Genomic DNA, 14,684 nt, shown 5'->3' on the forward strand with positions numbered 1-14,684 from the left:
CTCCAGTTGGCCGCACTCTTGCTTGGGAAACTTTAAAAGATTGGTATGTGACCCATACTTTATCCTAGATTAGATGTCAGGAAACTGTTTCATGAAGAGGCATGCTTTATGAAATTCCCTTCAATAAGAAAGCACCCCATATCTCCCTTCCCTCAAAAAAGTGCAGCAGCAGCTTTGAAATAAAACTATACTACAGAAGCATGCCTCCATCCAACAGTTGCCAACCAATTTCATCTGGTGCTTGATGCCCTAATTCTTAGGGATCATGGTTGTTCCAAGCACAGCAAAATGAAGATTTAATGTGCATTTATGAGTACTAAACACAGCTTGATGCTAAAGCTTTAAAGCCAAAACTCAGAAGCCCATGCAGGTGTTCCCAATTCCGATTCTAAACGCAGCTAACAGCAATCAGCTAATACAGCCCGAAGGATGATTAACACTAGGTGTTAGAAAATTGCACATAACCAGGAGAGCAGACACAGTTGGCATAACAACCACTGTAATAGTTTGAAATTAAAGAATATTTGCACATTTCTTGCACATCCCATGGCACTTCCAAACTTTTGAAAGAGACAGACAGTGTGAAAACTAGACAGCGGGGATTTTTTTTTAAAAAGTTGTGTGTTTAGTGGCAGTCCCCTCCACCAAATTTACTTACCAGGAGGCTATTTGGCTGACACAGGATGTGTGTCCAGGTTGGGACAAATCAGGGAAATCAAATGTAACACGGTACTTTATGTCTTGTGGTCACAGGTAGCTGAGAGACAAAACTATGTTCTCTATTGGAGCAAACTTTCAGATTGACCTGAATGAATATATTTTGCTCCACAAAAGACTGCAAAATTAAGCCCTATGCCAACAAGCCTTACAATCACTAGTCTTTCCTTGGGTAGATCCAGATGTTGCCACCATCTCTTCATGGTAGCACTTTCCTGAATACCAATCTGCACTTTCATGCTACAGAAGTAAGCATGTATTCTTGGGGAAATGATTGTATAACAGAGTGTGGCCATACAACAGCAGCAAATCAGTGCCCACTACTCTGAGATATTAAAAGAGAAATCACTTGAACAGAAGTGGAACTGTTCACCGTTAGTTCAGAACAAGCAACGCTTCCTCTGAGAAGCCAAGACCTGTGCTAATGTTTTGCTGATGGCATTAGATATGGAAAGTAAAACCATCTGATGCTGCAGTCCTATGTTGATCCAGTTTATGGTGACAGCAGTATTAAAATTGATCCAAAGAGTGATCTCTAAAGAGCCAGCAAACTGCCTCACCACTGAGAATTTCTTTTTGGGTCCCCTCTTTTTTTGGTCCAGCTGACAAAACTAATGCTACAAAACTTAACCAAGCATGCACCTGGTTTTCTTCCTACTGGTGTACCAGGGGATACTACTGTGATCCATTTCACTTTTCTTCCAGGCAGAAGACAGAGGGAACAAAGAAAGGGAATGCAGATAAGAAACAGAAAACTGAACAGGAGAGGAAGAAAACAGAGAAAGGAAAAAAACAGAAGTCAATGAAAAAACATTGAAAAAGGAGGTATCAGAGAAGTGAAGAGAGAACGCAAAAGAAAAGGAAAGAAAACATAAAGAAAGGAGAGGTAAAGACATGGAAAATTTAAACACAAAAGGAAGAAAAAGAATGGCAGCAAACTATTCACCAGACAAAATTAAAGATATCTATGAAGTAACCACAGTGAAAGGAGGAGAAAGAGACTGACAATACAATGTAGAGAAAATACAGTAAAAACATTCTGAAATGGATATTTTGTTGTAATTTTTTTAAAGACTAATGCTTGAGATCTAAACTGAGTTTCTTCTTGGGCTATACTTGGGGAATATTCCCACTGAAGTTAAGCAAAAATCTGTCTCAGTAAAGGTCTCAGAATCTGGTCCAGAAATAAATAGACTTTAAGTTGTATCTGTTCTTTAAAATCCAATATAAATATATTCTAAATATAAAAATATTTCCAAATTACTAAGAGCATTTCAATGTTAGTTCCTTTACAAAGAGGTGTTGCCATCAACCAGCTTTTTTATTGCTAGCTGATCTTTATTTATGAAGGGTGCAGGAGGGTTTCAAATGGTTGAAATGTAATAAAGGGACAGAAGTAGCAACCTAAGCAGAAATCACAGCATTGCACTTGGCACCCAGATTCAGGAAGGTACCGGCCCCTTGGCCAGCAATCCACAAAATGATTTGTCCCATCCTGTGCATTTCATTTTTAGAGCTAATCAATAGCAATACTCTCCACTATTCAGTAAGTTGTAATCGCACAATCTTCCAATCAGCTCACAGATGACAGAAGATATGGAAAGTTACTTATTTTCCATCTAACTGCAATAATTATTATAGCAAGGCTGGGAAAAGTTGAAGCAAGTTTGCTGTCATTTTACAAGGCCTACTGATTCCAACACCTCACTAGGGGCCGGACCCCAAACCTATTGAAATCTCCCACTGACTTCAAGGAGTTTTGTATCAGACTAATGTTTCCCATTACTTGCACACTGCATGCATTTTGTGATTAATATTAGAAGCAAAAGGTGCTGTTACTTTACTATCACATTCAAGCTAAAAACTTGCCCGATTACCTGACTCTGTGTGTGTGTGTGTGTCTGTGTGTGCGTCTGTGTGTTTTTCTTAGTGTCTTTCTAAAGACAGTGAATAATCTGTCCCTGAAGCACCCTACAAAACTTAACCAAGCATGCCTCTGGTTTTTTTTCCCTAGTTTTTATATTCCACAGGCACTCTACCGGTAATATTTTGAAGAAAAAAGATTTGTTTGAATCAAGAGGTAAAATACTCAAAATATTTCAATCCAACAAGCAGGAAGCTGGTTCTGTTCCTCCCGGATACCTGCCCCCCACCCCCTTAGGCTGACTGCTGTTCTCTGATGTTCTGACTATAAAAGACTATTTCACTGCCAATCAGAAAACTGACCAAAGGTGCAATACAGAGGCTACTTACAGTGAATTCTCCAGTGACGGCATCAAACCCCACATGAATCGTATGTTCAAAGTCTGAAGGAAGAGAGATCTCAGGACGCTCTTTCTCTTTCTTCTTATTGGCTAGAGGCAAAATGTTAACATGCGCTTATTCTCTGCATAGTTTTTCATCAAAAGTTTTTACAACCAGGGTTAGTCAAGGCAGCCATTTGTTTTAGAGCTGGGATGCACATTCATTCCAAGGGAATTTCATTGGCAAAACATGCCCAGGTTCGTTGAGTGCCCCTCTAAGGCTATGCCCCATTTAGGGGTGGCTCATGAATGGGGCCCTACCATATTCACAGCAGAAATGGGCTGTGCTGCTGCTCCCTTAATCTTGCAGGTTCCCCCATTATCCACCCACTGCTGATTGGTGGAGGGGCCCTGCTTCCTGCTCGCTCCTGACTGGCAGGGAGGCAAAAACAGTGGCATGTTTAAAACCATGGTTTTCGCTTCCCTGCCAATCAGGAGCGAGCCGCAAGCAGGGCCCCTCAACCAATTAGCGGCAAAGGGGCATACGGGGGAACCTGCAAGATTAAAGGAGCTGCAGTGGATCCCACTTCCACCTGAATTCGGTAGGGCCCTACTCACAAGGTTTATATTTGATTTTCTTCATCTGATCCAGGTTACAGCTATCAAAAGCCCAGCTATGTTAAACAAATGTAAAAGCCTTCTTAGGCTATCTGCATATAGGTAAAGTTGTCAGATAAATGCAGTGTTATTTGCACCATCATTTCTCCTTCATATCAAACTTTCATATTCACTTGCTAATTCCAGTTGACCAATTTCTTTTTTTAAACCTTGAAATCAGCCCCTAAAGCAGGGGCTGACAACGTTTCTGGCCAGAGTGACAAAAACACTCACAATTTCGACTTCTAAGATGTTGGTGTGCCGGGGCAGACCATGGGGGAGCCGCGAGAGGTCTGATTGAGGCACTACATCCCCAGCTCCTTTCCTGCCGTCCACCCAGATGTTCACGTGCCAAGCAAAATGCCTTTGTGTACCATACTCTGGCACCTGTGCCAGGGGTTGCCTACCTCTGCCCTAGATATTTTGGTGTCTCCTGTGAAAATCAATAAGGTTTGAAGTGCCTCAGCATTCCCTCATGTTACAGCCCTTCAAAAAGTATCAACTCTTATGGCTACCCATTTCCCAGAGCTTCTCTCCATTGAAGAACTGAGTGACCACCTCGTAAATAAGTCCAGTTTTATTTACTGCACAGCGAACAAAAGTTTTTGCCTCTAGCTGGTGACCAAATTCAAGGATGTCAGGTGCACTTATTTTTCATATTTGTCAAATGTATTTGATACATTATGAATGACAACCTCAGCTCTCTGTAAAACTAGAAGCATCTCCATTGACATACTGAATTTTAGGTGCCATGGTGAAATCTTTGTGCCCATGCAATGAATTCTGTTAGGGTAGCCCTGGGCTGCCAGCTTCCCCATTTCTGTGTTTGTCCTGGTGCATGCAATTTTTGCTTGCTTTGTGCTACTTTTTTTTCTGGGTTTTTGTTTTTTTTGCTACCAGGAAATCTCAGTAGCAAATTTTGCCCCTGCACTGCAAGTCAGCAGTGCCACGCACAGTTTAATGTGCAACGCATGCGGTTTGTGGCGCTACAAACAGCACATGCCTGCATATCTCGATACGCCCCAGAGATGCACACTAGAAGCCTAAAAAGTGGGAACATCTGTGTGGCAGAATACCATCTCTGTCTTTGCTATCTGACAATTTGGTTACCATAGTCACTGCAAAGGGCAGGCACCTCTGCCCTATCAGCTTCAGGTAACCCTGAGATGTAACCAGAGCTGGATACATTCCTGAGGGAGCGGGGAAACCTGCTCCCTCTGCCTAGTGACTGGCATCACATACCTGGGTGGAGGAGTTAAGCTCCGTATTCTTCTAAGCACTGCCAACATGACTGGGAGGGGGCTAAAGACCCTGCCAGTCTACCCAGCAACCAGTGATGCATTTCAAATTGGTTGGCTGGCAGCCAAGTTTCTGGCCTTCACTGGATCAGGTAAATGAGGTCATAAGGGCTATATCAGTGAAGGACTGCCCAGGAGGAGGAGCAGTAGCCATGATGAGAATGCAGAGAGAAGCTGGACCATCTGAAACTCTCTCTCTTGAAACTCATGATCAATTAATTGCTTGCCTCCAGAGGAAATCTCCACCTGCCTCTGGATGATACTCACGAGTCAGCTAGCTGAGATCTAACTAGATATATAGCTTGCAGTAATACAGATGCATAATCAAAGGCTACCATGCCACTGTTTGCTCTACCCTGTACCCTATTCCAACCTACTCCTTGTAACCAATAAAGTTCTCCTTTGTACCTAGTGTGGGAGACTTATTAGAAGAGGGTCTAGATTATGCCTTGGGGTCCTCTTGGTTCGGCTGACTAAGGGAGACCACTATTTGTGCTTCAGACTGAGGGAAGCACCCCAAGTTCTTGCAGTGGGTCAAGTACCCTCAAGGTACGTTTCCCAAAGGGCACAGGTCCACGATCATTCCAGACTCAGGGTGGTGGCAGCATTACCCCCAGGCTTGTGGGTGGGCTCCAGGAAGGGGGTCAGCCAGACACGAGGCACCCCCAGGGAGTCACTCGGAGCCTGGAAGGTGGTCAGGCGCAGTGAGGTGGGTGGCTCAACGCTGAAGCACCCCCTACTGGCCCACCACAGTCTGCACATCCATTAATGCGCAGTAGTTACTGAGCATTTAATTTAGTGCTTGCTTAATGAAGTACTCACTAAATGCGCAGTAAGTAGAGTTACTTCGTAGTAGCACCAGCAAATGCCTTTTTAGTAACACTATTGCATAGTTGCCAAATAATACTGTGCACTAGCATCTTAGCATTGTCTGTGCTGTGACATGCTACTGGACAGTGTCATTAGGCGTCTCACATAGATGAGCCCACTGGCTCTTACAATGGGGCCCCGACTGGGATCTTTAGAAGTTACTGTAATACAATAACAACATGAATAGATGTGCAACAGCCGCAGCCTAGCAAAAGGCCAGAAAGTGATTGCTCATTCCCTCCATTTGTCCTTCACACTCTTTGGCTGCATAAGCATGATAGCCAAACTAACCAGAGAAAAACAATTACTGGGAAGAATAGTTTGTGGAGTGACTTATTTCCACACATGGGTTTTTTGTTCTATTGACACAGAGCAGCATGTAGCTTAATGAACTGGGGGGTTGTAAATAGCTTCTTTTTTTATTTTCGTCCAAGGCAAGCCAGGCTTCTAACTTACACATGAAGTGGGTGACTTTTTACTCAGCCTTTCCTTCAGAGGTGATATGTCAAACAATGGCATTAGCGCAGCCCTTCCTCTAAGCTGAGCACATTTTGCATAGAGGCACTCTCTACAGTGATACAATATGCAAGACAAACTGGGCCCCTCTTTGGTCATGGACAAACCAGGCAAACCAGTCTGACCTGTGCTAAAGTTATCTCAGAGGGAGATCCCACTTTGTCCTTCTCACTGCCTGTTTACGCTCTCATTTAGTTGGCAAAGAGGGGCGTTTATACACATGCTCCAGGACTGTGTGTGTGGGGGAGGTGCTTTAATTAGAGTAGCTCCAAGAACCACTCTAAGGAAAGCGCCTGGAGCATCTCGCGTATCAGTGTCCCCACGCATAAAAATGGCAGTGAGGGCTCTTTAACTAAAGCTCGTTCAAACAAGCTTTAGTTAAAGTGCCCCTGCCACCATTTTTAAGTGTGGGGATGCTGATCCATAAGGTGCTGGAGTATGCTGGAGTGTGGTAATCACCACACCTCAGCGGACTCAATTAATCGAGTCTGCTCTGAAGCACTATAATTACAGCATGTTGAAGCAGCCTTGTTCCTCATGTATAGGCACCCCCAAAAAATTATCAATTTCCCCTCCCCCCCACAAGTTAACACACTCTCCTCTTCATCCCAAATGTATACGGTATTTGAATTTTCTCATCTTATTTGTATAGTGTTGCATTTATCCTCTTTAAATAATTATCTGCTGCATTTCTGTCCAAGATCCCACTCTCTACTCAATGTTAATTGATAAATTATTTTCATTTGGCACTTGGTAGAGACAGCAGCAGTATATCAAATAGAAATACCATGGTGTTTTTTTCTTTTTATCTAGAAGGTGCTGGTACTTTAATTTTCAGGATAGATGTTGCCAGCAACAGGATGTCATATCTTTTCAGTGTACATAACTTTTTACCGAAGATAACAAAATTGGCTTTTCCTATCTCGGCGCTGGCAAGTGATTGGAGTGAAAATTAGATTTAAAGGGTCATCAAGTTCAGCTTAAAGGAATAGTCAAATCCATAAGTGAAATAAGGTGTTACATAATATGTTCCATTAAAAACGGAACTTGTCCTTTACGGGACACTCAGGCCTGGAGACAAGCATTCTGGCTCACGGGGAGAGACTTGGCATGTGTGCCTAGCAGACCTCTGCTTAACAGACTGCATACATAATGCCTGTATTCAAAACACTGATAAAATGTAAATTAAATAAGGAATTAGATGTCTATATTTAATCCTGCTGTCTAAACATTTTGACACTTCTGTCTTTGCCCTGCAGCCAAATTACATCCATTCCATCTGAAGTGTTGAAATACACTGAAAAGGACTGACTCTGAAGGGACAGCTGACCAGAGTTGCTGGTTTCAGATTAGTGATTCTTGTTTGCCTATGTTATAAAAGTTATCTGATAAACTGGACAATCTAAGCCGAGCTGTCCAGTCATGGGCACTGCAAGATCATCCACCACCTTTGCAAATAATTATTGCACATCAAAAAGATGACAAGGAAATGGAGTGCCTTCATTCTGGTCATTCCCAATCACACCATTATTATGCCAAAAAAGTCCTTGTTTAGCAGTGAGCTGTGACTCAGCTGAGTGGTAATTTTTTCATTTCTCTTGTGAAGAAGAGAATAACTTGACCTCTTTTCATTTGTTTATTTCATTTCTGTTCATTTTCTTCTATGTGCATTTCATTCTGTTCCTTTCTCCATCTCCTTCCTCTTCTCGGTCCTTTTACCACATCATTGTGGTCTTCCATCCTTCACCTTTCTGCTACACCCTAGCATCTCCACTCTTTTCTTTGTCCTCCATACCCCCAACCCGATCAAGTTAATTCTTCCTATTTTTTGATCCTGTACCCATATGAGAGAACTTAACAACCAGGGGCCAGATGCTGCTCTTACCTTCATCTAAATCAAGAATAGCTTCACTGAATGCAATACTATTCCTACAACTATGGATCTACATTATCATGGCTGAAAACAGCATGTAGCCCCATGTGGTTAAGTTCTTCTTGCAGTACTTTTAGTTGCATTTCCTGTAACTCCCTTACTGGGCCACCACTTCCTGCCACAGGATAGTAGTTTTTATGACTGAGCAGCTACTAGAGGTGATTCAGAGAGAATGGGAAAAGGCAGCTTGAACTGCCAAACTCAATGTGGTTCCTCGTACAGTTCTGCTTCCAATCCTCTTTAGAAAGGAGTGCCCAGCTGGAGAGAAACGCTCAGGATCTGAACAGTCTGTACAGTACTATTACCCCTCATGCTTGACAGAAAGGGTGATCTATTGATTAAGCCTACAGCTTGGGACTTAAGAGACCTGGTTTCAGTTCCCTGTTCTGCCAGACTTCCAGTGTGGTGTTGGGCAAGTTAATTGGCTTTTCTGTGCTCCATCCCCCTGTAAAATGGGGCTGACAGTGTTATCTTGTTGGAGCGTCATGAGGATAATTGCATTCATGAACATGAGGACCTCAGATTCCATCATGGCAGGGACCATCTACACCCCTAAGATAGTTTATAGTGGAAGCACTGAAGAGCTCCAGTCCTGGATACAGAACAAAGATGGTCTGTGCCCTAAAGGGCTTACGAATTAAATGGCAAGGTTCTTTGAATAGATGTGGTATCTTTTATTAAACCAACTGAGTAGCTGGAAAAAAGTCTCAGACCAGCACAGACTCCCTATGCCTGAAGAAGGGTGACTGCGCCCAAAAGCTTGCTAAGAGTTTTTTTTCCAACTACTCATTTGGTTTAATAAAAGATATCATATCTACTCAAAGAACCTTGCCTGCCTATGTCCTTAGATCAACACAGCTACAACCAAAAACCCAATTTACAAATTAAATGCAAGCTGAGAGGCAACAGGTGGGAGGTAGTCAAACAGGAGTTATCCAAGGAGACAAAGCAACAGTGCTGGTCAGCTTAGGCAACTCTCATACCATGCCAGCTGTCAAACCAACATGAAGCAAGCACTCTGACAGAGCTCTCTGAGCAGCATTGCACACCCTTTGCCTGATGAACGAACAAAGGACCAAAACATCCTAGTCTGTGTAAGCAGAAATGGCCTGAGATTATGCTTCCCTCCCATGCTTTTTACATGCTTTCAGTAGCTGACAACCACAATAAATCTGTGATGCAGCAGTCAGATGCACTGAGTCAGAATGGCCATTTTTAGTCATTTTCTCTTTTTTAAGTAGGACTCTTAAGTGGGTGTCATTGTGTGAGTCCAGGAAGCACACATGAGCCATCTGATCTCCTGACCTACCAGTCAGCAGTAAAAAGATTTCACTTTAAGAGATTTGGCACACCCTTGTCAAAGCTGTATATTCTGCAACTCGCTAGATCACCCAAGAAAAGTTAAATATAAATCCTAGTTTACTTAGTAGTGCTTTCAAGTCATGAAGCTTGAATGTTTTCTGCAGTCACTCTGATTAGAAAAATCAAATTGTATTTGGTGGGTTTCCACCCAGAGCTACACATTTCTACATTTCTGTTTTCAGTATCACCTCAGACACAGGATATTTTCTATCAGGAGATATCCAACACCACTTTGCCATCAGCTAGATGGGGAAGTGACACGTCAGTCCAGGAAATGAATGAGCTGAGACAGGTTTTAATTTTGATCGTTACAAAGAGTCAAGTTAAAACTTCCCCTCTGGACTTTTTGGGCTGTGTTAGGGCCAGAAGGGGAATACTCTGGGTTCACCCCACAGCCTGGGCTGGCTGAAAAGTCCTGACTGCCATACATGGCCAGCTCCTACCATCATCCCCTTCATGGAGAGGAAGAGATGGACACAGAAGGAAGCCGCAGGGTGAAAGGCAGCTTCTATCTAGGTGGAGGGAGAATGCTGCTCTTAAGCGGGCTTGCTCCTTGGGAGCAGGTTTCCCTCTCTCCCTTTCTTCTTTGCTCTCTGCTCTATTCTCCCCTCTTTACTCCCTCTCTTCTTTATTTCCCACATTACAGTAGTGTAAGCATGATGTTGCAGCTGTGATGGTCCAGAAACTGGACAAGAGGCAAGGATGTCTTAGGGTGATATCTTTTATTGGACCAACTATGAAGATGGGATGAAGAGAGACAAGCTTTCGAATACAGGCCGTGAGCAAGAATGCTTTGAAAACTTGTCTAACTTTATCCCAGCAACACAAGTGGTTCGGTCACTAACAGGTATCACCCTATGAAGTCCTTGCCTCTCATGTAATCTATTTCCAACATTTTTATTTTCCCTGCTCCTCTCCACCTGCCCTCCCTATGCCAGGCCTTTTGTTCTAGCTTCCAATAGACAGGGCCATTCCCACAGCTGCTGCAGCCTTTTCCTTCTCTCAGCTCATTTCTCCTGCCCCTGACCCCAGTCCACTGCTCCATCCACTGCACTGGCTGGCAAACCTGTCAGCCATGTCACAGCCAGGAAACAAGCTCCTGCCACTGGCAGGGAAATGTCTATGCTGCCTGCAACCCCTCCAGGGCAGCGGCGCTTCAGACCGTCTGAGCCACAGGGATCAATCAGGTCAGGACTAAGTTTGCTGTTCCTATCAACCTCAGCCTAGTGATAACCTCGATACACAGGTACCCCCAGCCAGCCCTCCCCACCATCTGACCCTGCCTCTACCTGTACCACATACACCCCAAAGCCAATCCAGATATAACCAGTCATCACTACTATACCTCTCACCCATAGCACACATACCCTAATACCAGTTACCCCTATTACAACCCTGATTCATGGTACATACACCCCCAGACACTCCTATTGCACCCAGGCCCCACAGCACCTATACCTCCACAATCACTCCCTGTCCAGTGACTCACCCTTATTTCATACTGATCTCCACAGCACAATCCTGGCAGGGATGGGATGATCTAGCTGGGGATGGTCCTGCTTTGAGCAGGGGGCAGGACTAGATGACCTCCTGAGGTCCTTTCCAACCCTAATTGTCTATGACTCTAACCATCCCAAAAACCTCGAGACCAACACTCCAGTTTCCCACTCTTCTTCAACCTCTAGCACCCTCAGACAAACCCGTCCTTCCACAAGTCACTGTAACGTACTCAAAACCTGCTATTAACCGCTACCCTTCCCCTTCCACTAATTCTCTCCTAACATACCTGGGGACCCTCTGAGCCCTCCAGCATCCCTGCTGCTCACATATTCCAACCCCCTGCAACCTTTAACACACACACCCAGTGCAGACATCCCTTATATGCTCATACACTCATTTATTCAGCCCCTGCACTCTCTGAAATCAAATGTCTAGTGCCACTTCCATAAGCCTTACCCTCTCTTTTTTGAGTCCAAGTTATCCTCCTACCAGGACCCCTGCCACCTCAGCCCTATGCAGAGACTGTGACAACCCTTCAGTCCCCTGAGTGCCTTAGCTCAGGTCTGGCACATCCTCCACAATAAATAGTGCCTTCCCATCTGCTCCCCAAGTCCTGTGTTAGCCCAGACACCTCCTCCCTTCCCTTCCAGTCTGCATAAAGCCACTGAAATGCAGCTTTTAGAGACTTTTAAAACTTTATTAACATGGGAAATTAATAGCCCCTTTGAAGAGAGAAGAGTGGCTATGATTATGTTACGAGGCAAGAGCATTAACCATGATCATTTTCCCTTCCCTTTTATGGTCCAGAATCTGACACAGAACGTTTACTGTGTCTCGACCATTTGCAGCACCTCAGGTGCTCCCAGTCATCCCATGAAAAAACTTAAAAGGGGAGAGATGTAACATGGTTTGTCTTGGTTCAAATACAAGACCCACTTGAAGCCTTCGCACCTGAAATTCAAATAATGTGATGCAGCCTTATGACTTAGGTCCTGCTGCGCTGAATAATGTTCAAGAATGACCTCCCTTAACTTGTTAAGTACATTTGAAATACAAAATGAGACTGCTCTCCTGCCAGTGCATTTCAGTGCATTTCTAAGATGCAACACCAAATCTTGACTTTAAAAAATCCCACACATACCTCTGGCTTTCATAGGAACATGAATTGAAAAAAAGATACCCCCTTCCCTTATCAATTAAGATTCAAAGAAATGCAAGAGCCTTCTCCCTATTCTTTCAATGCAAAAGCATTTTTTAAAATGCATTTAAAAAAATACAACCCAATCCCCCCATTTGTACTGTACAACCACCCTTGTACTTAACTGTAAGTGCAATTTAAAAAATTTTAAGATACAGCATGCATTTTATTGGCCAGTCAACTATACCATGGTAATTAATTAAACACCACCTCCTCCTCTTTCAAAATATGGCAGCAGAGTAATAGGAACATAAGGCTGTGGGGAGGTTTTTAATTACCATGTTCAGCCGTTGAAACAGAAAGAAAGCAGAGGAGGAAAGTAAACACAGCAACCAACAAACGACAGAAAGAGAGAGAGGCCTATTTGTACTGCTGATACTTTACTTTTATCCCCTCCTCCTGGGAAGATGGAGCGCAGCCTGGCCTTCTTGTTTTTCTCCTCTGGGGCCATGGGGAGCGGTTTGGAGCTGTGGTTCAGTGCTGAAGAATCACGATTGTTGCTGTTCATTCTCAACGGAGGGGCTGGAGGTTTCTCTTCAATATCCAGACTATCGGACATCTTCAGCAGCCCTCACAGCCTCCTGCAAATGGCACAACACAGAGCATCCTGGTGAAGAAGGGACACCAAGCCTGGAGTTATGGGAAAGGGAGAAGATGCTACAGGTGCTACGAGTAATAGAAGTTTGTTTCAGCTTTTTGAACTGGGTCCTATTGGTACTATATACCAACTCAAACTGGCCATGCCAGGGCTGGCCAACCTGCAGCATGGGTGCCACACCTGGCATGGGCAGGCCCTGTGTGTGGCCCATGGCAAACTGTGGGGAGGACAGGCAGCACAAGGCAGAGAGCAAGAAGCAGGGCATCAGATTAGGCAGAGAGCACGGGGAAGGAAGCAGAAAGCTGAGCAGCAGATCAGATAAGGGAAAGGAATCAGGATGGCACTTGGGGACGGTGCGAGCTAATTTGTAGCACACCTGCCAAAAAGGTTGGCCCCCACTGACTCATACTAGACATGAGAACTGTAAAAACAGTGTTAAACCATTTCCACCCCAGGTAGAGTTTAAAAAATTATATTTAGAAACTCATTTGAAATGTATAATGTTTAGATTATCAAGAAACTACTTATCATGGGAAAGAGCAGACCACAAAGATTTCTATTTCTTTCCTGCTTCATGCTGGTTAAAGTTTGTCCCTGAGAGTTTATCGCTTCAGAAGGGGAGCATTTTCACTAAGGCAAATGATTCTGAAGCGCTAATTTTTTTACCCATAAAAATAAGCAATAGACTTGCTTCGTACTCAATACACAAAAAAAAATAAGAAACAATAATCACATATTGAAAGCCATTTGGATTTCCCTCCATCCTGTTATATTTCCATACCAGTATGTTATAGCAGGGATGTTTAAGTGCTAATTGTAATGTTCTGGTATTGTGCGGATGTTCGTGATGGCATTGTAGACTGATCTGTCAAGCCATGGGCTGTGTGTATCTTGGTACACGACTGGAGGCTGATCATTGGGCATTCTTCTGCTTTCCCTAAACCTACACATTTATGTGAAGTAAAAATACCTAGAAATAGATGCACAAGAATTGCAAGTAGATATAAGGAAGGAAAGGCATGACAAATATTAAATCTCCCAACCTTTCTGGTATATTTGCAATAGAAGTACAAAAGACAATAATATCAAACTAGTGTGACAAACAAGAGGTGATTTGGTAAAATGAGCTCTGAATACATAACCCCCAGAAATAAAATCTTTTTCAGAAAGGATCTTTCAAGTAACCACGTCCACATTCCACTTTTTTCTTAAAGGGTCTCTACAGTTTAACAATTTGCCTTGCAAAACCTCTGATTTCCATTTGGGAAGGGCTTATGTGAACCATTGGTGAACGTGTGTTACAAGGCTCCTTTTGTGCTGACGATGTATGTTGTTACAGCTGCCAGCCAGGGAGCCTATGCTCTCAAGCTTCAGATATAGCAGCATATGCTATTAGCTCTGGAGGTCCCAAGGTCAATCCCAGTGAGTGATCTAAAGATGGCAGCCCTTCTGCTTACAAGATCAAGTCCGGAGGCACTATGTTATGAATGTAAACACTTGCCTATGCACAAGTTTAGGGCCAGGAAAAGCTACTTGTTTGTGTGGTTGCAGGACTGGTCAGAGACCCTAACAGAGATTGTATTCATAGTGACATAAATAAAGTTTTGTCAAGATTTTTTCACTAGCATAACCAATTTTTAAGGGTTACTAAAATTTGCATTGGCTTCAGTGAGAGTTACATGCATGCAAAAACTAAAAGATTTGTCCAGAAGTGAGAGAAATTCACTAGAGTCTAAATTAGTTATAAAAATACATACTGTTTTAGACTGTCATTTTTGTTCCAATAGCACTG

At 43.4% G+C, this 14,684-nt stretch overlaps 1 protein-coding gene across 1 annotated transcript in view; it reads right to left on the reverse strand.

Annotated features, from left to right (window-relative positions):
• The window catches only part of PAK3 (p21 (RAC1) activated kinase 3), a 111,315-nt gene that overhangs the window by 45,331 nt on the left and 51,300 nt on the right, over positions 1–14,684 (reverse strand). The window contains exons 2-3 of the mRNA XM_019487819.2: positions 12,679–12,875; positions 2,971–3,071 (exon numbers count right to left, since the gene is read on the reverse strand). Coding sequence (XP_019343364.1) covers positions 2,971–3,071; positions 12,679–12,853 — 276 coding nt within the window. The 5' untranslated portion in view covers positions 12,854–12,875. The remainder of the gene's footprint in view (positions 1–2,970; positions 3,072–12,678; positions 12,876–14,684) is intronic.

Source organism: Alligator mississippiensis, chromosome 8 (assembly GCF_030867095.1).
Source record: "Alligator mississippiensis isolate rAllMis1 chromosome 8, rAllMis1, whole genome shotgun sequence".
Lineage (NCBI taxonomy): Eukaryota > Metazoa > Chordata > Crocodylia > Alligatoridae > Alligator > Alligator mississippiensis.